Raw genomic sequence first — 27,025 nt, 5'->3', positions numbered from 1 at the left:
GTGCTATTTTTTTCCTCCTGGATTACAGTTGCCTAAAAATATGTTGGTCTCCCCTGCTAGCCAGGCATATACACACAAATGACACTCACATGGGGGTGTATATACTGAAATAACGCAGTAGGGCACAGAAGAGTGATTTCTCAGAGCCCACTATACAATGGCTCCACTTGCATCACATTGGCCAGAATTTAGTCTTACGGTTTGATCTCGTTGTGAGGCAAGCAGGGACATGTATTCATTTAACGGAGTGACAATGTGCTCAGATGCAAATTGTGCTTCTGTTTCTATGAAAGAAGGGGACCAATTGGCAATTTTTGTCATGGGAAGCATCAAAGATTTTTTTTTTTTTTTTTTTTAGCAAGGGAGTGACCAATTCAAACCGTTGGTTATTGGCATTTCTGGTTGCCCCCAAAAGGCAGCAGTAGGGCAGGACGTAGGGCTGGAAGAAGACCAGCAGCTGCAACAGCTGCCAGAGAACAACCAAGAGACAGATGCATTCGTTGGTTCAACAACTAAGATGGTGTTGGGGGGGGGTGATCTTTGAGAAAGCTGTTTCCCAAGAGTGACAAGGTGCACACCAAACCCCTAAAGGATGGAAAACCACCAATTGCTTCGTTTCTTTTGTTGAACGTGTCGGAGAAGAAATGGACCCGACGCAGGATTCGATCTCAGGACCCCGGGATCACGCACAGGCAGATGCTCAACCCTGAGCCCCCGCCTCGCCCCGGGCGTCCCCGTTCTAGGAACTTCCGGCTCGCTCCCGCCCTGATGCCTACGACAGCGCCCGGCCTTCGGTCCTCGTCCTCAGCGGGCGGGTCAAAGGCGGAAAGGTGACTGGGACTCTCCGCTCCTGCTTCTCAGGATTTCCACGCCCGGGCAGCCCCGGAACCTGCAGAAGGCGGAACCCTGGGACGGGTGGCAGCGCGCCTCCCGCGGAACCAAAAGGCGGCGCTCTCGGAGCCGCCCGGCCCCTGTGGGGTGGGGAGCGGAAGCGCGGCGGCCGCCGCTTCCTGTTGCGGGCGGGCGCCGGGGGCCGGCCGTGGCCGAGGCGATGTTACCCTTCACCGTGAACTTCAAGGTGTCGGCGCGCACCCTCACCGGGGCCCTCAACGCTCACAACAAGGCGGCGGTGGACTGGTGAGGGCGCCGGGCTCGGCCAGGAGCGGGTCGGGGAAGGGGAACCGGCGGTCTCGCCCCCTCGGGACCTTGGCCTCGCCGAGCCTGGGTGCTGCGCTCTCGCTACCGTGACAGGGGTCAGAGCGCGCCTGTGCGAACCCTCCCTGTGCACAGCTGCCAGAGGACAGCTGCTGACGCGCTTCTGTGCGCCCTTTCCCCGACCTCCGTCCCCGTCCCGGCCGCCTGTCTTCACCTCGGCTCCAGGCTCCAGGCTCCGGGCTCCGGGCTGCAACCTCTAGGCTCCGGGCTCTAGGCTCCAGGCTCCAGGTTCCAGGTTCCAGGCTGCAGCCTCCAGGCTGTGGGCTCCCGGCTCTAGGCTCCAGGCTGCAGGCTCCGGGCTCCAGGCTGCAGCCTCTAGGCTCCAGGCTCTGGCCTCCGGGCTCCAGGCTCCAGGCTGCAGCCTCTAGGCTCCGGGCTCTAGGCTCTAGGCTCTAGGTTCCAGGCTGTAGGCTCCCGGCTCTAGGCTCCAGGCTGCAGGCTCCGGGCTCCAGGCTGCAGCCTCTAGGCTCCAGGCTCTGGCCTCCGGGCTCCAGGCTCCAGGCTGCAGCCTCTAGGCTCCGGGCTCTAGGCTCTAGGCTCTAGGTTCCAGGCTGTAGGCTCCCGGCTCTAGGCTCCAGGCTCCAGGTTCCAGGCTGCAGCCTCCAGGCTGTAGGCTCCCAGCTCCAGGCTCCCGGCTGTAGGCTCTAGGCTCCAGGCTGCAGGCTCCGGGCTCTAGGCTCTAGGCTCCAGGCTCGGGGCTCTAGGCTGCAGGCTCCGGGCTCTAGGCTCTGGGCTGCAGGCTACAGGCTCCGGGCTCTAGAGTCTAGGCTGCGGGCTCTAGGCTGCAGCCTCCCGGCTCCAGGCTGCAGGCTCCTGGCTCCAGGCTCCTGGCTGCAGGCTGCAGCTTCCAGGCTCCAGGCTGCAGGCTGCAGCTTCCAGGCTCCAGGCTCCAAGCTGCAGGCTCCAGGCTGCAGCCTCCAGGCTCCAGGCTGCGGCTTCCAGGCTCCAGGCTCCAGACTGCAGGTTCCAGGCTCCAGGCTCTAGGCTGCAGGCTCCAGGCTTGCGTCTCGCTCCTGCCCACTGGCTACCCACTCTGTCTTTTCCTCCTCTCCCTCTCGTATCCCTGTTTCTTACCTTTAGTCTTTGGACGGCTGGCCAGACTGTGCTAGGCACCTGTTCCTCACCTGTCCTCCCACCTTGACCGTTTTCACTGGAAACCCTGCGACTCGGAACTTTCATGCTTAGCTGTAAAGCTGGGGCCGCTCGCTGCGAATAGCTGGCAGGATGGACGAAACCTCTTGTCCTAGTGTTTTGTCTTTTGATCTGGTTGGAAGGACCAGAGTCTCGCGGAAACAATTTGGGCGCTTTGTGGGTGCTCAGGGTTCAAGGTTGAATAAGACAAGGGGGACATGCCCTTAAGGGCAAAGAGATGAAGAGTCCTAATGGCTGTGCATGTGTGTCTCTTAGAAGCCGTTCTCCTTTATATGCACATAATAAACGAATGTCAACTTTTTTTTTTTTTTTAGTTAGGTAGACATTTTATTTAAATGGGATAAGGTAAAACAAAAAAAACCAAAACCCTGGCCTTTATGCTTAAATAATCATTGTATTAGTGGTAGTATGCATTAGTTAGATTTATGATTTATCTTAGCATGGCTCTTGGCAAGAGAGAAGTTACGTCTTTGTTTTGTACTTGACTTCTTAACATCACTGTTTTGTTAGGGGCTGGCAAGGTTTAATTGCTTACGGATGCCACTCGCTTGTGGTAGTGATCGATTCCAATACAGCCCAGACCCTTCAAGTCTTAGAAAAACACAAAGCTGACGTAGTCAAGGTAAGTCAAATCCGGTTTCCACCCTCTAACAGATGGCCTGTTCTGAAATTTCAGGTATCGCTAGATTCTCGTTAGGTCGTACGTGTAAATGTTGAGTAGCTTCTAGAGATGATGATTCATTTGGGGGTAGCCTCACATTTCCATATATATGTGATTTCACAGGCAACCCAGGTTGAGCTATGAAATACTGGCCCTTAGGTGATTTTTTTTTTTTTTTAATTTATTTACGAGAGAGAGACACACACACACACAGAGGGGCAGAGACACAGAGGGAGAAGCAGGCTCCATGCAGGGAGCCCAACATGGGACTCCATCCCCGGTCTCCAGGACCACACCCTGGGCCGAAGGCGGCGCTAAACCGCTGAGCCACCCGGGCTGCCCCCCTTAGGTGATTTTTAAAGCTGATGGATGGCACCAATTCTACTGTTTACCAGATCACTCATTCATTTGTTAGTTTTGAGCACTTAGTATGTGCTAAGGATATAGAGATGAAAGCCCTCAAGCAATTCATTGTCTTATGAGAAACAAAACACACAAATACGCTATGATAAGTGAACGCTGTGGGAAGGCAAAGGAGCTACCTAACACCTAGTTGTGTGTGGGGTGTTACAGAAGTCTTTCCAGTTTAGGGACCACTAAACAGTAGTTAGCCAAGTGAAGAATTGGGGGAAGGAGCACCAAAGGTAAAGAAGACAACCAGACACAAAGGTAAGTAGTTGTGTCTAAAGATGGCTAAAAGGTGGGATGTGCCTAAAGGGTGATTGAGAGGAGGCAGCCAGAGAAACTCCTCCGTCCTGAAAGTGTTAGAAGATTCTGAAGGAATTTGGATTTTTAAGCAGGCAATTGATGAGGTTGTATTTGTATTCGAGAAAAACCTACTCTGGCAGCTGTGGAGGATTTCTTGGAGAAAGGTAAGATGAGGCTGTGAGATCATTTAGGAGACTTTTGAAGAAATTTTGGCAGGGAATTGTAAGGACCTAAAATAAAGCTGAAGAAGGAAGGAGTCCTATTCAGGAGCTGCTGAAGAAGTAAACTTTTAGTAATCAGTTTAAGGACAGTCAGGGACTAGGATGATTCCAACTTCTGTTTGAATAACTGAATGATAGTGTTGCTATGACAAGGGGAGTAGGTGTGAAATCAGTGAGTCTTCAGTTTTCAACATGTAACGTCTGAGACGCCTGGTGTAATTAAATTACAGTGATCTGGTGCTCGCTTTGGCAGCACAGATACTAAGATTACAGTGATCTGAAATTTTAGAGAGGATTAGAGCTTGAGATTTGGGGGTTTGGGTTTGTCTGTTTTAGATAATATCTTTATTGAGATATTCATACCATAAAAACCACCTGTTTATAGTATACAAGTCCATGGTTTTAAATACATTCATAGAATTGTGTAGCCAGCACTGGAATTTCATCACTCTGAGAAGAACCCCTGTACCTGTTAGTAGCTGCTCCCCTAACCCACTATTCCCTTCACCCTTAGGCATCCAGTAAAATACTTGCTATCTCTGGAGAGTCACCTGTTCTCGATATTTCATATAAACAAAATCACATAATACGTGGCCTTTTGTGCCTAGCTGCTTTTCCGCTTCTTTCACTCAAGGTTCATCCATGTTTTAGCAATGTCAGTACTGTTCTTTTTTATTGCTAAATAATATTCCACCCTACAAGTATACCACATTCATGTAGTGATCGACCACTTTTTAGACATTATGAATAATGCTGCTATGAATGTTTATGTACAAGTTTTCATGCAAACATGTTTTCATTTCTCTTGGGTATATACTGAGGAGTGGAATTGCTGAGTCATATGGTGACTGTTTAACTTTTTGAGAAACTTCCAGACTATGTCCAAAGAGGCTACACCATTTTACATTCCTGTTAGCCATATCTGAGGATTCCAGTTTCTCCACATCCTCACCAACGTTTGTTATTGTCTGTCATTTTGATGCCAGCCTTCCTACTGTGTGTAAAGTGGTTTTTATTGTGATTTTGGTTTGCATTTCCCTGGTGGCAAATGATGTTGGGCATCTTTTCATGTGTTAATTGGCCATTGTATATCTTCTTTGAGAAGTGTCTATTCAGTCCTGGCCCATTTTAAAATTGTCTTTTTATTATAGAGTTTTTAGAATTCTTTATGTATTCTTCATAGGCGTCCCTTACCATAAATATGGTTGGGTAAATATTTTCTCTCCTTTTTTTTTTTTTTTTTTTAATTTTTATTTATTTATGATAGGCACACAGTGAGAGAGAGAGAGGCAGAGACACAGGCAGAGGGAGAAGCAGGCTCCATGCACCGGGAGCCTGACGTGGGATTTGATCCTGGGTCTCCAGGATCGCGCCCTGGGCCAAAGGCAGGTGCTAAACCGCTGCGCCACCCAGGGATCCCATTTTCTCTCCTTTTATAAGTTGTCTTATACTTTCTTGATGATATCCAATAAAACATTAAAGTTTTTAATTTTGATATCCAATTTATCTAGTTTTTCTTCTGGTTTCTTTGTTGTTAAGATTTACACCTTTGTTTTCTTCTAAGAATTTTATAGTTTTAGCTTTTACATTTAGGTTCCTGATGCATTTTGAATTAATGTTATATATAATGTAAAGTAGGGAAAATTGCAGTTGATTTTTGTATATTGACCTATATCCTGTGATCTTGCAAAACTCATTAGACCTAGTAACTTTGGAGGGATTTTTTTTTTTTTAAGATTTTATTTATGTATTCAGAGAGGAAAGAGAGAGAGGCAGAGACACAGGCAGAGTGGAGAAGCAGGCTCCATGCAGGGAGCCCGAGACTTGATCCTGGGTCTCCAGGATCATGCCCTGGGCTGAAGGCGGCGCTAAACCGCTGAGCTACCCAGGCTGCCCTTGGAGGGATTTTTTTACATAGGCAGTCATGTTATCTGCAGATAGTGACTGTTTGTTCATTGATAATCTTTATGTCTTCTGGTTTTTTTCTTGTCACATTGCATTGACTGGGACTGCTGCTGTAATGAGTAGGAGCAGTGGGACGATACTCTTGTCTTGTACTTGAGCCTGTGGGGAGGCATTCAGTCTTTCACCATTAAGTGGTGTTAGGTATAAGGTTTTATTTTGAAAAAATATATTCTCTCTCCTACCCATTTCCCTGATCTTTTTGGCATTTCTGGAGTTTTCATTTCTTTGTGTGGATCCAAGTTTCATTCTGGTATTATTATAGTCACTTTCCCTGAAGAATTTTCTTAAAGTTCTTGAGGTGTATATCTAATATAGATTAATTCTCTTGGTTTTTATTTGTCTAGGAAGGTATTCATCAGTTTTTTCTCATAATACTTTAAAGATATTCCACTATCTTCCAACTTGCATAATTTCTGAGAGAAATTATGTCTTTGTTTCTTTACATACAGTGTATGTTTTCTTGTCTAGTTGCCTACAGGATTTTCTCCTTATCCTTAGTTTTCAGCAGTTTGATTATGATGTTATCTAGGTGATTAAAAATATATATATACACATACACACACTGCTTTGGGTTTTAAATGGAATTCAAGCACTTATATACATACAATCAGTTCTTATCCATGGTAGTTTTATTCTGTAAAGTTGCTGCAAACATTAAAATTAGTAAAAACTAAACTGTTGATTGCTCATAGGGGAAATACAAGTTAGGCTCCTGTGAGCCTCTTGTCACAACGTTTTCATCAACTGATTGGTATATAGCCTTGATTTGTATGTGTTTTTGTTGATTCATTAACATTAACCAACAGCACTAAAACTCATGCCTGAACAGAGCTTATCTCATGTTTTTTCCATAAGGAACATCACAACTTCTTGTGCTTAGAACCATTAGACAGCATGTATTAGATATATTAGAACAGAATAAGGCTTATCGACACTGAATTTCAGAAAACTTTTTGTTTCCTTCTTTTTCGTGAATAGTGTAGGAATTGGTTAGCATACCTCCCTGCCTTAGCATTAGAAATTAATGTTGTTGTTGTTTTTTTTTTTAGAAATAAATGTTTTACGTATATATACACACACGTCTATATATATGTATATATTTGAAGATTCTATACTGTTGAGTCCATTTATTAAACACATACTTGTTGAGCACTAGCTTTGGCACTACGTTAAGGTCTGGGAATAGAAATGTGAAGAAAGCCGGGACACCTGGGTGGCTCAGTGATTGAGTGTCTGCCTTTGCCTTCGGTCATGATCCTGGGATTCTGGGATTGAGTCCTGCATTGGGGTCCCTGCAGGAAGCCTGCTTCTCCCTCTGCCTATGTCTGCCTCTCTGTGTCTCCCATGAATAAATAGATTTTAAGAAAGAAAGAAAAAAAGAAACAAAAAAAGAAAAGAGAGAAAAGAGAAAAGAAAAAGAAAAGAAAGAAAAGAAAAGAAAAGAAAGACAGAAAAGGTGAATAAGGCCTGTGTGATCCTGCCCAGTGGAACTTACAGTTCATGGGTTAGTGATAGGTCAAGATGGGGTAAATACAATTACAAATTGTTATTTGGTAAATGCTTTGAAGAAGACAAGCTGGATGCTGAGCTAGAATGGAGGAGAGGTTCTGTGTAGCCACAGAAGGCCATGGCCTAGGGTGAAATGAAGATCTTGTGTTTTATTCAGGACTCTGTCAGTATTTAATGCTCAGGATTAACCTGATTTGTGCTGGAATTCTTACAGTTTTTATTGTAAATATTCCGTCCTTATGTTGTTGCTAGAGGTATGAAGCCTTTTTTTTTTTTTCCAGAAAAAATTAACATTTTTTTCCAGTTTTATGAAAAGGATAGCTAGAGTTATTTTTATTTATTTATTTATTTATTTATTTATTTATTTATTTATTTATTTATTTTTTGCTTGCATTTGTTTTTTTCCCTATTTTTCCCTCTGCAAAGCTTCGGTAGTTCTAAGTTATCTCCTTTTAATTGGGAGAGTGGAGTACAGAAAACCGTTCTGCTTAGCAATTTAGGATTTTAGATGTTTTGTCATGATAGTATTGCAACTTTTAAAAAGTATCACAAATAATAAAAGTCTGACTTTTGAGATAGAAACCAGTTTCCTGTTTATTCTTTCTAAATATTTTTGTAACGTAAGTATAGAATGTAGTTTGGGTTCTGTATGTTTTATGAAAATTGTGTTTAGTTTCATCCAGTGCAAGTATTTACTTGATTTGATTTCTTCTTGATACTAGGTTAAATGGGCCAGGGAAAATTATCACCATAACATTGGCTCACCATATTCCTTGCGCTTAGCTTCTGCTGATGTCAATGGAAAGATCATCGTTTGGGATGTAGCAGCGGGAGTAGCTCAGTGTGAGATCCAAGAGCACGCCAAACCTATTCAGGGTGAGGAAAGTCTGTGCTCTGCTAAGTGTTTATATTAATACACTTACTCTTAGAGTGTTTTTCCCCCTTTTAATATCATCACTTTCCAGTTAGGTCTTGTGTTTAGTATGTTTTATTGATCTGAATCTAGCTTTCTTTTCCTTATCAGTATATTTCTGTGCATATTTCCTCAAATCTCAGCTGATTTGTGCTTTAATAAATTCCATTAATTTTAGCATCAGCCTCAATCAAGCATGAGAAAAATTAAGCTGCTATAAAAATCTTTTAATCTAAGCTACAATAAAGTAAACTTGGCTGAACTGCTATTTTGAATTAGCCCTCAATGCTTACTTTCCATTAATAGAGATGATCCAAATTTTATTTTCATTTTCATATAGAACATTTGTTTATATTACTGACTTAAAACCAATGTATTATTCTTTAGACTCAAGGCTTTGATTGAGTGGCTGTCTTCACTGAGTGAGAGATATTTATTCTGTTTATTATTGTGTAAAAAACATGAAACTGCAAAGTACCGTTAAATAATACCATAAAAATGTTAGGAAAGCCTGACATTGATCATCGCCAGGATAGTCTTTGACACAAAGTTTTAAGTAATGATTAGTGAAAATTGTCTTGTATTTTCTTTGAAGTAATTTGAAAATGTTAATCTTGAGATTCTTATGTCCAGGCAGCTCATTTTAATCTAAAATTGCACTTTTCCTATGCAGTCTTGTCATATATACACACATACATGCAACATAGAAGGAGGGGAAGTTAGGACTTTAAGGATTATGAAAAAAAAAAAAAAAAACCACAACTAAATGTCAGGGACGTATTAACCAAGTGTTCTGAAGTGACTTCTGAATTTTGCCTTTATCTGATCCTTACAGATGTTCAATGGTTGTGGAATCAAGATGCTTCCCGAGATTTACTTCTTGCTATCCATCCACCAAATTATATTGTGCTCTGGAATGCAGATACTGGCACCAAACTGTGGAAGAAGAGCTATGCAGATAACATTCTTTCTTTCTCTTTTGACCCTTTTGATCCCTCACATTTAACTTGTGAGTAATAGTTTCTTGTGGAAAATGAGTTATTTATAATATAGTTAATGTTCCATATATAAGGTACACATAACCCACATCATACATCTATAATGTTAAAACAGCTGAGCCAAGTGGAGAAGTCCATATATCTGCAACATCTAATACAGATACTAAATCATAAGCCCATATCATTTGCAAGTCTTTTGATGGTTAGTAATTTAAATCAACAAACTATACCTTCACTGTGTTGAATTTGTAAATAGATTAGCTGGAGAGAGAGTTGCTGTGCTATTCTAATTCAGGCTTAATTAAATTTGTTTTTCTAGGAACATTTAAAGAACCTGAATCAAGGGTTTCATTTAGTATGTGGCCAAATTCAGTTCTTCCTTTTAAAAAATCATTTAAATTCATGTGTGTGTTTTGAGTGCCATAAACAAACGAATATGAGGAGCAGAATAAGCCCAAGGGAATTTTTTCTTGCAGAGGTTGTTTTTGCCAGTGTGCTTTTGATGTCTCACTGAGCTGCTTGTTCTAAAAATTCGATTTGTTTTTAGACACAATTTTGTGACTGAATGATTTGGGCAATATTCTTTATTCATCTAACAGGTATTTCTTGACTATTACTATATGCCAGGTATAAAGGGAATGAAGGGAAATGATGGATGTATTGGATAAAGTGGTCAGAGTAGGCTTCATTTTGATTTGATCAAAAACTGAAAAGAGGTAGGGGAATTAGCTGTGGGAAAGAATGTTTCCCCTGAATTTGAATGACTCAGAATTCTAACTTTTATCTACCAGCATTTGTTATTACTAGTATATATCTTTGTGCTGAACATGGAAGAGAAGGGTGTACAAGCAGAAACTAAAATGGGAAACGCGGCTGTGCAGCTACAATAGCATGTGGTTAGGCTTTGTATGTATATACATGTATATGGTCTGTGTATATGAACATGTCCGTACGTGCACTCCCTAGTTTGCTATGAAACACAGTGCTGTGGGAACACAGAGGAGGGCCGCTTTAGCTGATCCAGTGATGGAGGGAGGGCCTCACAAAAGAAGAGGAATGAATGAGACCTTGGAAGGTGACTTCTGTCATCTGAAAATCTGAAAAGGAGACAAGGCCTCAGGCTAACTTACTGCATCTCTGTAATTTAGTTGATGAAAGCGCAATATATTTTAAAGCGTCCATTTACCTAACATCTTTGATTTACTCATATTGAATGTGCTAGGGCTGTCATAACTCATGAATACTTCTTTGCTCCCTGTGTTTAAAGCAGCCTCACTAACTGCAGGGAGCCAGGATAGATGAGATTTCTTTGTTTAGATACCCTTATATTATCCCCAGTTTTGAGGAAGATTATTTTTCAGTCATAAAAGGGCGTAATTTGTATTACTAAATGTGGTGCTGCCTTCTTGAATACTTCTGTTTCCTGTACACTTAGTAAGCCAGTGTTGGCACTCTATTTTTACTCTAGTTATAAAGAGAAAAAGAACACTCTTATACTTCCTAAGGTTCAAGCTGATGCTCTAAAAGAAAAATATATATATATTTAGGCTGAGTAACTCATGATCATCATAAAAAAATTAGTATCACATCAAATATTTGAACTTGAAGTGTGATATGCGAAGCCTCTTATATATAAGCCTCTTATATATATTTTTTTTCCTTCTTTGAATTTTATATTCTGAAAAGTCTTTGGGATTTTGAAGTTACGGGGTATAATGAGGAAATGTTTTTAATGAAAGTCTGTGCACTGAATTTATTTGGAAGAACAAACATTTGTTCTTTCTACCAGTAACCTTCTGATATCTTTTTAATATAAAACATTAATTTAGAATGCTGAGCTTGGAGGCCTCTGGTGAATCGTAATGGACCACCTGTTTCACTTCAACTTGGAGAACATTCCAGTTATGTTATGACTACGTTACACTGCCAGTTCTATATTATTAAAATTATCATTACCTTGCTTTCAAAATTGTATTGGAATAAAACTCTGTGCTAAACTTGATTAAACTTTAATCAGAGTTTTGCTTCTCTTAATATAGTACTCACCAGCGAGGGTATTGTGTTCATCTCAGACTTTTCTCCATCCAAGCCTCCCTCGGGCCCTGGGAAAAAAGTTTATATATCTAGCCCACACTCCAGCCCAGCTCATAACAAGCTGGCTGCAGCCACGGGAGCCAAGAAAGCTCTCAATAAAGTAAAAATCTTAATCACTCAGGAGAAACCTAGGTAAGTTATAAGTGTAAAACTAACCACGGTTCATCCATTTATTTATCATCCATTCATGAAATGTCATTTTTGAAGATGTATTGATACTGATTTTCTTCTTTGCCTTACCCTTTCTCATTTCTAGTTTTGAATTTGTGTAAAGGAGAAGAATGTTTTGTCTCTTATCCCAAAGAGGAGATTCCACTTTTGACGTGGTTCCTTTGTTGCCACTCATTGTGCTAACCTCTCCCCCACTGATTTTTGCAGACTTCTGATTTTTCTCTCAGAAAATATAAGATGATTCCACAGTTGGCAGTTGAATACATTCAAAAATTGGGGACAAAAGCTGGATTTTCATTTTTAAATACATTTTCCTGACTTAAGAAGTGCTGTGCAGTCTCCTTAGCTAATAAAATATGGGTGTTTTTCTTTTGCATGTAAACATGTTTCTCATACTGGTTAAAGGCCAGGATTCTAGGGGAAATTACAGTTATGTGACTCAGAAAATTGTTTAATCATGCTCAAATTTCACTCTCCCAATCTCTAAAACAGTGTTTTACAGGATTTTATATGGTTGTTACAAGAATTAATAGATACGGTAGTTTAAGTACTTAATGTGGTTGATGACTTAGTAAACATTTATTTGGTAAATGCTACCTATTGTATATTTCAGAAATCGCAATTAAATAGAATTTTAAGTAACTAATTTTATGCATTAGAAATAGATTTCAGTATTTTTTTTTCTGGAGAGCTATGATTCTTCTATTTTATTGCTTTGGCAGTTTTTTGGCATTCATTTTAAAAAGGCTCTTAATATGCTGAAATTATTCTGTCTAGGTTTTGTGGGTAGTTACCTGAAAAATACATGGTAAAATACAGATTGCTCCACAAATATATTCTGAATTTATATATAAATAATCATATTTATGTATTAAACCATTGACAGGTTAAGTTCACTAATTTATCCCCCACCCTGTGCCCAAATAATTTAAGATTGCTCCTTATGTATCTTGAGAATTTTCTATTTATTTTTCATTGATTCTGTTACAAATTTTTTAAAATCTAAATTGTTTTATATTATGATTTATATATGTTACATCTTCTCATAGGAGTCATACATTCATTTTAAGTTTGGGGGAAACGAGTTATTTAATCCCTTCAAATAGCACTGCTCCAGGTGCCTTTACATGTGTTATCCTACTACAGTTCTGGGCAGTAATACTGTGCCTATCTTGTAAGTGAGGAAATTGAGCTCTAAATAATCCTCAAGCTTACCCAACTAGGAAATGGCAGAGCCAAGATTTTAATGTAATCCATGCCCCCTTTTTTAGTCCTCTAATCTAACTTTTATTTTCAGTAAAAGGGTGTTTTTATTAAAGCATGAGGATAGGACCCATGGGCAGAAAGAGGTGCCTAACTTTTTTTTAATCATTAGGTAAAAAGAAAGTAGCACATAGTTATATATTTATCCCTATTGAAATATGTTTAATATAAAAGGTTATGATTGAATATAAGTGAGTCACAAATTGCTAAAATGATTCTTGAGATTCTTGAACAATCTACAATCTTTGTAGAGTTTTATTAATTGTATTTACATAGAAGAAAATGCTGTGATAAGTGAATAAAATACCCTACTTTGTTTCAAAAAAGATTTAAGACAGCTTAAAAGTGAATGAAGGCAGAGGGGAGGAAGTGACTTATCCAAGGCTATACAGAAGTTCCATTGACTCCTTATCCAAGGGCCCTAATTGCCCACATTTTTACTAAGTCTTGATTTCAGCATCTGCTTGGTACTTCTAATTGCAAAATAAAAATAAAACTATAAAATAAAAGCACTAAAAATATAACTATATAACTAAAAATAAAAAATAAAGGCACTATCTTGTGAATGCTGGTGTAGTTCTGTCACTTACTACGTTATAGACTTACTATTTAAATTTTTCAAAAATGTAGAAAAGTATCTCTATCCAACATATGCAATACTGTTGACATAATTTGGGTTTTGGCACATAGTAGGGATCTGACTTTTAGATGCTATTGGTCTGTTCAGGAAACAATTGTACCTTCTCATCGACCATTATGTGGAAAGGACAGAATTCAGTCCTTTATTAGCTTTTTCTGTTATGAATACAGCCTAATTCATTTCTTGATGCCTAAAATATCTTTACTTTTTTCAGCGCTGAATTTATAACGCTCAATGATTGCCTTCAGTTGGCATATCTGCCTTCCAAAAGAAATCACATGTTGTTACTCTATCCTCGGGAGATTTTAATCCTTGACCTTGAGGTGAATCAAACTGTGGGAGTGATTGCAATAGAACGAACAGGAGTTCCATTTCTGCAGGTATCTGTGATTTATAAATTAAATATCACCCCAGGTTGATTGTGAATGTTATATAGAGAAAAAAACATTATCTTCTAAAAGTCCTTAGTTCTGCTTTTCTCTTTTCATTTAAAAATTAACAATGTTACTGTATATTTCTATTTTTCTGCACTTTGATTAGTTTGATTTACCCTAGAAATTCTTCTGACTGATCTGGAAATATTTATTGAACTATTTAAGTTACCTAGATAAAGACAAATTTTTTTATGATTACAAATGGACAGTTTTTGTTTGTATTTTAGAGATTTGAGAGAGTGTGCCAGTGCATGTGCCAGCAAGCAGGTGGTGGGAGGATGGTAGGGAGGTGCAGAGTGTTTGCTTAGAATCCTGAAGCAAACTCCCTGCTAAGCGCAGAGCCTCATATTAGAGCTGGATCCCAGGACCCTGAGATCATGACCTGAGCAGAAACCAAGAGTCGGCCGCTCAACCAACTGAGCCACCCAGGGGCCCCATAAATGGGAGTTTTTGAATATTCATTTAGTTTTAAAGCTTGCAGACTATGTGTGTGTTTTTGTTTTTGTTTTTTGCCCATATTCTCTAAATACGAGTTTATGAGCTTCCCAGCATATGCTTTTTAATCTTTTGTGTTTTTTAAGATGAATATATTATCTGTTTAAAGGTAATACCCTGCTTTCAGCGTGATGGTTTATTTTGCCTACATGAAAATGGTTGTATAACCTTACGTGTTCGAAGATCTTATAATAGTATTTTTACTACTTCAAATGAGGAACCAGGTGAGTTTATATCTCAGAACAATGTTAATATAATTTTCTTCAGAATTTCATAAACTTTTATGTGGCAAATACCAGCCAAAGCATAGAGTTAATGGTAATCCTGGCCTTGAGAAAGTAGAATATAGTTGTAATATGGGGCATAAAAAAAGCAAAAGCCCAAGGTTAATTTCTTGGTGTTTTAATAGTGCACCTCCTATATGCAGCAAAGAATGTAATATTTTGTAATTCCTTAATTGTATCCATGGGCCAAGTAGATATCTTTGTGAATTTTTCCTCAGCACAAGTAGAACCTTGTAAAATACCTGTATTATTATTCCCCTGACTTCTCTGCTTTAGGAACTTCCATTGTAAAATGACATAGGTTAATAAGTCTTCAGGGTATTCAGTTGTCTGTTTCAGTCTTATCCTGGAGAATAAAAGCTCTGTGTTGTAAAATGATGTACTACATAAAAGCGAAAGTGACTTTCACATCTTTTGTAGAGTACCATTATTTTCAGGCTTATTATAGAGCACTATAAATTACGATGACCTATAGCGTACTGTACATTATTCAGTCATATCACTATTGGTCCTTTTTCAAAGTTATTTTCATTTTTTTAAAAATATTAAAAAACAAGCTGTATTGATTGTAGTTTTTATTTTGGAGCCTAAACTTTGTATAGACAGCCATTAAATTAGTTATATTCTGAAGAAATTAGTAATAATTATAGAAGGAGAAGGCATTTTGGACAAACTTCGCACTAGTGAAGGAATGATGTTCTTTTTAATTGAGGTTTTATTTAAATTAAAGCAAGTAGTAGTGATTTTGCTGTGTTGCTTTCTAATATTTAAAAGAAAACAATGCTATGTTAAGATCCAGATCCTGTGCAGGAGCTTACCTATGATTTGCGAAGCCAGTGTGATGCAATCAGGGTGACAAAAACTGTCCGTCCCTTCAGTATGGTGTGTTGTCCTGTCAATGAAAATGCAGCTGCCCTCATTGTGAGTGATGGCAGAGTCATGATATGGGAACTGAAGTCTGCCATTTGTAATCGAAATTCACGGAACAAGTAAGTGAATCAATAGGATTGTTTTCTGGGTTGCTTTGATTCCTCTTTTTAAAAAATTGCCAGAATCATATGAAAATAGCAGGGACTTTAAAAAAAAATTTAAGTGAGAATTCAAACTTTAGATTATTAGGAAATTATGTAAACCTGCTAGCATAGTATCTATGGGTAAGATTAATAAATAATGTAAAAATGGATAGAATGCCAAGATCTGAAGTTAGTAATTTGGGTTACTAAAATGTGACATAGGTTTTAAATATGTAAAATTATGTAATTATTATGTCTTTGCAGTAGTTCTGGTGTATCACCTTTATATTCACCAGTGTCTTTCTGTGGAATTCCTGTAGGAGTGCTACAGAATAAACTCCCAGACCTCTCCTTAGATAACATGATTGGTAAGCTATTTTTTTCTTCTAACATTTGTTAGGTATTCTTCTTGAAGGGCAAAATTAATAGAAGTAACTGATTTGCAGTTATTATAAAGTCAAAGTTAATACTTGAGAAAACTAAAATATGGGAACATCTTTTCTCAATAAATCAGAGGGTATGAAATATTTAAGCATAAAAGCATAGATTGGCATTAAAGCTATTGGAGTTAGAAAATGTTCATTCATGAGAGACTGATTTAAATGAAGGTGGTGACACTAGGTCTAGCCTACAATGAGCTGTACCCTGCCCCCTCAGGGCCGCCCATGCAGACTGGTCCCTAGGCTAGGAACTGAATACAAACTTCCTCTCTCTCCCTTTCTGCTACTCTAATTTAAAATTCAGCTCAAGTATTGCTTTCTTTAGTGTCCCAAGCCTGACTTAAGTGTTCTTCATTTGCAGTTCCTAATAGTTATCAGTTGATTGAGATTGAGATTTTGTCTGTCTCCTCCAGTAAATTATAAACTCCATGTGGGACATTTGATTCCACTTTGTATCCCTAGGCTCTCAGCAAAGAGCCTTGTACTTTGAAGATGTGCAATAAACATTTATTGAAGGAATAAAGAAACTGAACAGTATTAGAAAAAGTTATTTTAACATTTTGACATACATTTTAAAACTTTCATTTTGGTGATTCTTTCAACAAATATTTATGGATAAAATATTGCTTCAGAGTTATTGAATAATTACAGGGTCAGCATATATTAAAGGAAGAATGGGGATTTGTGACTTAAAATATTGTACAGCTAGGGCACCTGGGTGGCTCAGTGGTTAAGCATCTGCCTTTGGCTTAGGTCGTGATCCTGGGGTCCTGGGATTGAGTCCCACATCAGGTTCCCCAGGGGGAGCCTGCTTCTTCTTCTGCCTATGTCTCTGCCTCTCTCTGTGTCTCTCATGAATAAATAAATAAAATCTTGGAAAAAAATATTTTACAACTGTAAATATGCCAAGCAATTTTGATGTCTTAATTCTTTTAAAATTATGGCTATGGCTTATAAAGGATTTTCTTTGTCATTATTTGTTCTTTCGTAATGTAATTGAAAATATTATTTAGTAAGTTTTTTATTTAAATGCTAAATAGATAATTCTAGGAAAAGCATTACCTTATTAATCTTACTCAGAAGTGACATTTATTGGGTGCTTAGTACAATTAAAATGATTACTTTAATAACCCTACAAGGTAGGTAATACTATTTCTATTTTATAAAAGTGGGAACTGAAATCCAGAGAGATTTTAAAAATTTGCCTCATACCACACAGCCAATAAATGGAAGAGCTAAAATGGGTTCCCAATCACCCCAAGGGTGAACCTCCTTGGCCATGGTCTTTTGTCCTGGCTGCTCCACTGTGATCTTAGGCAAGATCTGACCTTTTCAGGCCTTGGTTTCCTCATGATTTCTTGCCAGTTGTAAAATCCTTCTGCTCAGTGATACTAACTTGTATATTTAAAGTTCTTTCTCTTCACTTTCCAGACATAAGTCTATACTTATAAGTCCAACACATACTTGTTTTGCAAAATTCATTTTATCAGTGACACAGTTTTCTGAGTTAATTGACCTTGTCTCTACTTAATATAAAATATTAAAGTGAAAAAAAAATGAGAAACACTCATGCACAGAACTAATCAGTAATGAAGCCCACAGGAGGTTGAAATTTCATGCTGTTTAGGTGTCTAAGTGAAATGAATTACATTTTCTTAAAAGACAAAAGGATACAGATTGTATACAGTTCCTGACAATGTAGTTGATTTAAAATCATTAAATAAATAATGCTTTGTTATTTGAAAACATTTTAATTAAAACTTTCAATTAAACTTTTAATTTGAAATTCACTGTGGCCTTAATGATAATTGAAAGCAATTCAGTTAAATATAGAGGCCTGATTTATATTCACTGGGTAAAGCCTGCTGCTTTTTAAGGCCTAATCTGCCCTCCCTTGTGAATTGCCTCTTTTTTTTTTTTTTTTAATTTTTTATTCATTTATGATAGTCACAGAGAGAGAGAGAGAGAGAGAGAGGCAGAGACATAGGCAGAGGGAGAAGCAGGCTCCATGCACCGGGAGCCTGATGTGGGATTCGATCCCGGGTCTCCAGGATCGCGCCCTGGGCCAAAGGCAGGCGCCAAACCACGGCGCCACCCAGGGATCCCATAAGAAAAATATGGCCATTCCCAGGCGTCAACTCCAAGCTATGGAGAGTCTGTAAACATGGTACCTCTCAGTTGAAATTCACATTCTTTAGACCTCATCTTTTGTTACCAAAGATTGATATCAATCATATGGTGGATCCTAAGGGATTATCTTATTTGGATTAAATTGATGGTCATATTTTCTGTACATCTTATGAATTTTAAAATAACATTGTTATTAAAACAACTATATAACCTGAGGAGGTTAAGGTATTCATAGTCCCATCACCCATTTATAGTAATTATTTACATTTTTTCCCTTTCATGGGTGTGTGTGTGTGTGCGCGTGCATACACACTTTCATGTATGTTTTATTATATGTTTTGACAACTTTATTCCAGTATTCAAGTGGTTTATAGGTAGGAAATTTGTATACCCTTTTTAGTGAATGGTCTTGATTTTGTTTGTTCACATTTCGTTAGAATGGTTTTACTGAATCCTTTTAGTTTGAGACTTAATAACCTAAGTACAAATACTGTATCTGAAAATAATGCCCATTTAAGATTTAACTATCAACAGTGACAGTTGATATATTCTTATATTATGTATTTGTATATTCTTATATTATTTATATATATACAGTTTATTATATATGATGTATTTATATATTTATATATGAAGTATTTAATTATGAAGCTTAGATTTTGTAATTACATTGACACATTGAGAAGATTTCTGATTAGAAATCTAAATAAGTTCTTTGAACCTGCAGTTCGTGATTACCAACATTATGTATATTTTGTAAAGTACATCACATTGAAAAGCAACCCTTTAGAAAGATAGGCAGTGAGGTGGGAATGTGCGGCAGCACCCTGCTCCACAGAAGCTGGTCTCTGACTCAGGTCCCGTGATTTGCCTTGTTTAGTACATAATACCGGGAAACTTTGGCTAAAACAGTACTCTCTAGATGACAAAAGTTCCTGAATTCTGGACAGCAATAGTCTGGAGTAATCTGTCCTTTGAGATGGCAGACAGTGTGGTTTATGACCCAGAGCCAAGAACAGCGTCATTGCTTAGCTGCAGCCCCTGGAGTGCTTCCTGGTACCTTGTAGGTCTGAAGAGTATTTCTTCTAGACCTGAAGAGTATTTCCACTGAAAAGTTTCTGTAAATTTCAGCATACATTATAAGTAATGTGTTTGTACTTTGGATCATCAATCAGGACAAAGTGCCATTGCTGGGGAGGAGCATCCTAAAGGCCCCATTCTGCAGGAAGTGCACCTCCGATTCCTGCTGACGGGACTGCTTTCAGGGCTACCCTCCCCACAGTTTGCCATCCGTATGTGCCCACCCTTGACCACAAAAAACATCAAGATGTATCAGCCACTGCTTGCTGTTGGTGAGTATTGGAGCTGTCCTTTTTTTAATCCTTCATGCGTACTTTACGTTTTATAAGACATTTAAGTTTGCTAGTTACTAGAAAACCCTTTCTTTGAGGATAAAGAGGAAGAGGCTCAGTGAAATCAAGTATATACTCATCTTAAAATATTTTTCTTCCTTTTTGTTTTTCTGTCCTTTAAATCCACCCATCTTTTTATTCATTTATTTTTAATCCCAGTGTTAACTCATTCACCTGACACTGGATGAGAGAGATCCTGACATAGTGGGTACCTTTCTGAAATGTTAGGAAGGTAATCCTAAATCCAGATTCCTTGTGCCTTTTTTTTTTGGACCACCCCAGGCTTATTCTGTGCCTATCATTTTATATTGGGTTTTTGTTAACTAATGATATGATCATAGTTAGTAGTTTAATAATAACAATGGTTCTTCATTTGCCAAGAATTATGTGAAACATTGTTTAAAGTGGCTATGGTCTCAGTAAACCAAGATTTGCCTTTTGGGTTGAAATTGCATAGTTTTATGTTGTAAATAGAAAATTGGTCTGAGTTTCACCTTGCTGTCACATCAATTTCATAGTAATATGAGTAATCTAATTTCCTTCATAGAAAAAAGAACAGATTTTAATTTGCTATTGTGTATATGAGGTTAAAAGTATTTTTCAATTTCAAAAAGTATATTCGTTTAAAATTGTCAACATTTTTTCTTAAGATGCTATTTGTTGGCTTCTGACTTCCACTCTGGGTCTATAACATGATTTGTGAATTTTTTTTTCCTAATATGAAAACCTGACCCATGTTTATTTTGTTGCTAGTATGTCTCAGTTAGCTAACTGCCTATTCATGAGTACTAAAGGCTCACTTGAGTAATATTTGGCACTATTCTGATTTTCCCATTTTTTCCATTACTGTCTTCTGAAAGTGGTTTGCATTTTAACATTTGGTAGTTTATGTTTACATTTATATAAATGTAAATATTTAGTTTTTGCTTTAGAAACTATTGACTTATATTAAACCTCTTACAGAGATTTTAATTGGAATTTGTCAATGTAAATTATATGTACATGTATATACAGTATCAGTATACCTAGATTGTCAATTTTTTGGAGAAAATTACTTCTTGCCACAGCTAAATAATAGGAGCTAAGTCAGGGTCTGAAATTTTTATTGAGCGTAAGCTGTATTGTACTGGTATGTTGTGATGATCAAGTCATTTATTGAATTTAATATAATCACAAAGTTAAAGGAAAAAATATAAAATAAGTGCTTAAACTTTTACAGTGTCACTAGGGAAAAGAGGCATAGTGGAATTACTTCTTGTGGTGCCTCTAGAGTATTAGATCATAGGTTCAGCATTATTAAAACTTGCAAAATATAGGGACACCAGGGTGGCTCAGTCAGTTAAGCATCCAACTCTTGAGTTTGGCTCAGGTCATGATCTCACTATCATGGAATCAAGCCCTGTGTATGGATGGCTCCAAGCTGGGTGTAAAGCCTGCTTAAGATTCGCTCTCTCCTTCTCCCTCTGCCTATCCCCTCACCCCCGCTCAAGCACACACATGCATGCTCTCTCTCTAAAAACAACAACAAAAGGCTTGCAGAATGTTAAAATATTTTATTATTATGAAGATCTATTAATTGAAAGGTTTTGGTAATTCTTTAGATATTGTCTCAGTACTAGAAGGTACTATTGTGGAATAAATGATAAATGTAAACAAGTAAAATACTGTATTTTTCTAGAATGGTTTTGTAAAATATTTAATGAAGCTTTATTCAGCACTAAGCTAAATTGGAACTTGCCTAGCATTATTTCTATTATTCTATTATTTCTGTTACTTTGCATGAATCCATTCATTTTTTTTAAGTCATGTGCAGTGAGAAAGTGGTTGTCCAACCAATACTGTTCATTTTTCTTGCTTAACTTACAAAAACATTTTAAGGACTGAAACATTACTTTTTTGAGTATAGCCGTGTTTCTTCAAATTAAATTATAGACACACAAGTTACCTAAGACCGTGAAAATTTAGGCATAATAATAACCACAAATCAAAACAACAGCAATAATAGAAATATAGTAATAATCATGTACTTAGTTTGTGTCAGGTACTGTACTAAGTATTTAAAAATGTGTTTTCTGGGCAGCCCAGGTGGCTCAGCAGTTTAGCGCCACCTTCGGCCCAGGGTGTGATCCTGGAGACCCGGGATCAAGTCCGGCGTCGGCCTCCCTGCATGGAGCCTGCTTCTCCCTCTACCTGTGTGTGTCTCTCTCTCTCTCTCTCTCTCTCTCTCTCTCTCTCTGTGTGTGTGTGTCTCTCATGAATAGATAAATAAAATCTTTTTTAAAAAAAATAAAATAAAAATATGTCTTCTCATTTACTCTCCAGCAAGTAGATTTTCTGTTATTCCCATGTTAAAGAAATTAAAAACACAGATTTAATGTGGGCAAGTAATTTTTAAGAGTGTAAGATGGAACCAGAACTTGAACTCAGGCTTGTTTCACTGCAGAGTCCACAGTTAACCATCATACCTGACCATCTCTATGATTGATATAATAGAAAAGACAAAACCAAACCAAAAATCTTTATAAAGAAAAATAGAAAAGATCTGGTTAATGAGTTCTCCTAGGTTGCCTTTTTGAGGACTGGCTAAAGTAAACATTCCAAATCTCAAGAAGTATGAGTTCCCATGTGTAAAAAAGCCTAGCAAAGTGCTTCTTCAAATTTTATGTGTTTATTAAGTTAGATTTTGAAGTCTTTCTGTGAAAACATGTCCCTGGATTTAGAGAAGTTCTCAGAACATATGAGATTAGGCCCATTTTTGCGAAGAGAGAAGACAGAGAAATTCACTCATTCTTAACACATAGCTTGGTTCTCTTTTACAAAAGATAAGTGTTATCAAATGATTAAAATCTTCAGAAAAGACTTGAAAAGGGATCCCTGGGTGGCGCAGCAGTTTGGCGCCTGCCTTTGGCCCAGGGCGCGATCCTGGAGACCGGGATCGAATCCCACATCGGGCTCCTGGTGCATGGAGCCCGCTTCTCCCTCTTCCCCTCTCTCTCTCTCTGTGACTATCATAAATAAATAAAAATTTAAAAAAATTATTTAAAAAAAAAGACTTGGAAAGATCTAGAACTCCAGCTAATTAAGACTATTACATTGTTTTGATAGGTACAAGTAACGGTTCTGTCCTGGTGTACCATCTCACCAGTGGGCTGCTACACAAAGAGTTAAGTGTCCACTCCTGTGAAGTCAGGTGAGTATGTATTGTGACACTGAGATCACAAACAGAAAGCATACTGGGAAGAAGTTTTGGGAGACTTTTCTATATTAAATACTCTGAAGTGATTATTTGCCTGAAAGTTTTGAATAATAAATATTTATGTTTAAGTAATGGTTATGTTAATCAGGTCTGAGCACTAATTGTTCGCTTTGTAAAAGAGTATTATGCAGTGGAAAATTTTTTCTAACTTTTATTGCTGCATCTGATTTCTCCTAAGGTCTAGGATATTTTCTCACTGAATATCACTGTGTTCCCTTGTTCAGATTTGTAGAGTTTGTTTTTCATTTCTTTTTTTCTTTTTAAAGATTTTTATTAATTTATTCATGAGAGACAGAAAGAGAGAGAGAGACAGGCAGAGGGAGAAGCAGGCATTCCGTGCAGGGAACCTGACATGGAACTTGATCCCGGATCTCCAGGATCACACCCTGGGCTGAAGGTGGCGCTAAACCGCTGAGCCACCCGGACTGCCCTGTTTTTCATTTCTATAAAGATACATCAGTAGGATGGATCCTGAAAAGTTTGAATGAAATCATTTTAATTATTAACTAATCTCATTTGTTTTTTTTGCTTAAGCACCATAAGAAAGGGACTAAACTATATAGCATTTCGTCTTTCATTTTGAGATGTGATGTGTTTTATGAGTGCCGTGCTTTCAGAGATACTGAGGGAAGAAGGTTGCTTTGTCTTGAAGACATACATATTTGCTCTATAGCATTATTTTGTTGATGGCATGGCTGCTCTCCTCTTTGCCCAGCAATGATGGGTTATGAAGTTATGCATTTGTAATATAAATTTACATTTCCAGTATTATTTGATCTTTTAACAAACATAAAAGAAAGGCAATTTTCTGTCCTCTGTACATTATATAAATATAGATCTCGTGCATACATTAAAATTCATAGTTAATCCTTCGTGAACACATTATTCTGAGTTACTGCATTTTCTGAATGGGAGAAAGGCTAATCCTTTAAGTATCACAACTCCTGATTGTGATGAAAGTTCCAGAAGTTTACATTGCCTTATTCTTTCAAGTACGTTGCTTGTGGTGCAGCCCTGGTGACTATTGGTCACCAACACCTCATGCTGTGCCCTCCAGTAGCTACCCAAATACCTTTACATGGCATCCTAATATCTTTAGAATCACTAACACCAGAGGTGCATGGGTGGCTCAGTCAGTTGAGCGGCTGCCTTCGATTCAGGTCATGATCCCAGGGTCCTGGGATCAAACCCCATACCAGGCCTCCTGCTCAGCAGGGAGTCAGTCTGCTTCCCCCTCTCCCTCTGCTGCTCCCCCTGCTTGTGCTTGCACATGCTCTCTCCCTTTGTCAAATAAATAAATCTTTAAAAAAAAGAAAGAATCACTTTCTTTCAGTGCACTGTGGGTGCAGTGACACGTCTGTTTACACCATTTCAGACTGTTGTTCATCTTCTCTCTCTTCTTCCAGAAGCCCTTCTGCCACTAGTGTTTCCTTTTATGAATAACACCCACCAGTCAAACTGCATTTAATCAATACTTGTTCTGAAGATGTGTTAAATATTAAAACTTTGCAAGACCATTTCTTTGACGCCCCACCACCACTTTATGTGGTAGGCACTATTTTTATTCCCAATTTATGGAAGAAACTCAGTTTTATAATCTGTGAAATTTAAACTGGGCCTTTCAGGCTTCCAACTTGACCTTTATACTTAGAGTACATGTGCTGTATCTCCAGCTAAAAAAATGCCTGTAGGGCACATTTGGCAAAAAGATGAAAATGTTGACTGAGCCAGGAGTCATGCTAAGAATTTATACTTGCTTCTGGAAAATGAAGTACATCTTCACTTTTTCTGAACACAGATCTTTTAATAAAAACACAATAGCCAGTTTATCAGCAAGCTATTAGATTTAAATAAGATGTTTTCCTAGATCATTCAGATGATAGATGTCACTAAATACATGACTTACACATGCTGTAATAATATTTGTTATTGAGTAATACTTGAAATTACAGTTTTACTTGGGATACCAAATAATGGATATGCTACTCAGGCTGATGTTGTGAGTGATTCACACAAATGTGTTCCATTATTTTATATGAATTTTCCCTCTTAATTGCCATTTTGAAGATAATTCACATTTTATATTCAGTGATGATGCCCAGGAGGATGGTAAAATCCTGATATCTTTGTGTTTCAATTAATGCAATTATAGTATTACAATTAAAAGCCATTATGAAAATTTCACAGATGTGTTGTAAAAATTGCTGAACTTATTAGCAATACACCCAACACATTCTAGATATTCATTGTCAAATGTAAGGCCAACTTTTTAAAGTTATTTTTACTAGATACTAAATGTGTTTTTAAAAAACACTTACTCTAACATACTTGAATTTTATGCATACGCATGGGCAGGAACTGCCTAACTCCAGATAGTTTTGTCTGTGGGTTGTTTTTAAAATCATGATGTTTGAGCCAGTTATGCATTACAGATTCGTATTGAGCATCTTTTGTATTCATGTAAACAAATCCTCTGATGCTTATAATCCAGTGGAAGATACCTAGGAGTAAATGTATATGTAGGTGTTCTTAGATTATTAGATTTTTTTCTAGATAATTAGTTTGTATCTTTGTTCAGTAGGCTAAATTTACAATAATATAGCATGATACTATTTTCAGTGTCAAAACTTAACTATAACAGCAGTTTATGTGGATGTCAGAACATTGGCTCAGTATTGCTTTGAGGAAGTGGAGTGATTTGTGCAAAGTAAAATAATTTCCATTTTGTCTATAAATTGCCAAAAGTTAGTTTCATAGAATTGTAGAACTGCAAAGCCTTCCAAGAGGTGAGCGCTCCTCGTAGCACCCAGGGTTGGAAAGTAGCCTGTGCAGCAGCCCCAGTTGAAGTCAACAGGCCTGACTTGGAAACCTATGGGAGTCAGAACCTCAGACACCTGTTGACAGAGTCTACGGTTACAGTTGTTCATTCATTCAGAACCCAACAGAACAATCCTAGACCAAGTCAGAAAATGAGCTACTGTTCTTAGGAGTTTTTATAAAGAGCTCAGTATGTGGTTGAACCCAGACAATAGCTTTCTAATCCTGAGAGCAGCGTGGTGCTTGCTGAGTTTGACAAGAGGTTTCATTCCTTTCTGTTAAGACATAATCCTATCCTTATCTAATCCTCTTTGAAGTCCCAACTTGATATTTATTTTCTTCATGTTGATCAGTTGGAGTCAGATATAAAAGCAGCTGCTGGAATCAGCTCAAAGGCAACATACTCATAGTGCTACATTACAAATAAGCAGCCATTCCATGTTCTGTTCTGTCCTCAACACTGGGATGTCTTTGTCTTAGAAGCAGTGGGGAAAGGAGGCTGAATGTGTATGACACTAATAACCATATGGAGGAGTGCTAGACTTTCCGTAGACATCATTCTTTTAATCCAACAGCATTTATTGTGGTACCTCCCTTCAAAGAGAGTAGTACAACCCATTGCAGTGTTTCTCAGCCAGTCACAGTTTCCTCTTGTTGTTTAGGCAACCCCTATTTTCCCTTTGGGTCTCAGTGGGCTCTAAAGACCAGATTCTGTGGGACTCTTACAAGCATCTATTGAACTCTGTACCACTGTATTTCGTAATAGGGAGTCCAGAATCCACTTTGTGTAGTGTCTTTTTTCTGTTAAATCATAAGTTCCAGAAGGATAGCAGGCAAACCTCTCATTCACAGTGATACTTCTGCTGCCTAGTGTAGTCACGGGTATACACTGGGTACTTTACAGACACATTTTAAAAATAATGAATGGAGAATGGGTGGACTGGGATTCTTCGTGTCCAGAGATTGTGGCATTACCATACTGGAGCATAGGTGCTCAGATTGCCAGCAACAAGCCTTGGAGAGTATGTCTTTGGTTTCTATGGGTAAACAGATCTGATTGATGCTACCAGACTTATGTAGAATGCACCATAAGTTCAAAGTGATTTTTCACTTTTTTTATTCACTCTGAGTAGAAAACTTAGTACTGTTACATGCTGGGGGAAGGAAAGAGAAACAAGAGACAAAGGGTCTTTTCAGTGAATAATTTTTCATCAGATATATATTGTATTCATTA

The 27,025-nt window shown here is 38.2% G+C and overlaps 1 protein-coding gene across 1 annotated transcript in view; it reads left to right on the top strand.

Annotated features, from left to right (window-relative positions):
• The first annotated feature begins 979 nt into the window (after positions 1-979).
• WDR11 (WD repeat domain 11) overlaps positions 980-27,025 on the top strand; it is a 59,028-nt gene continuing 32,982 nt past the window's right edge. The window contains exons 1-11 of the mRNA XM_077877411.1: positions 980-1,137; positions 2,878-2,989; positions 8,154-8,307; positions 9,180-9,353; positions 11,382-11,568; positions 13,725-13,890; positions 14,549-14,663; positions 15,517-15,712; positions 16,001-16,104; positions 19,482-19,658; positions 22,824-22,908. Coding sequence (XP_077733537.1) covers positions 1,052-1,137; positions 2,878-2,989; positions 8,154-8,307; positions 9,180-9,353; positions 11,382-11,568; positions 13,725-13,890; positions 14,549-14,663; positions 15,517-15,712; positions 16,001-16,104; positions 19,482-19,658; positions 22,824-22,908 — 1,556 coding nt within the window. The 5' untranslated portion in view covers positions 980-1,051. The remainder of the gene's footprint in view (positions 1,138-2,877; positions 2,990-8,153; positions 8,308-9,179; positions 9,354-11,381; positions 11,569-13,724; positions 13,891-14,548; positions 14,664-15,516; positions 15,713-16,000; positions 16,105-19,481; positions 19,659-22,823; positions 22,909-27,025) is intronic.

This window comes from Canis aureus, chromosome 29 (genome assembly GCF_053574225.1).
Source record: "Canis aureus isolate CA01 chromosome 29, VMU_Caureus_v.1.0, whole genome shotgun sequence".
Lineage (NCBI taxonomy): Eukaryota > Metazoa > Chordata > Mammalia > Carnivora > Canidae > Canis > Canis aureus.
Note: the sequence above shows the minus strand (reverse complement) of the source record. Positions and strands in the feature narration are given on the sequence as shown.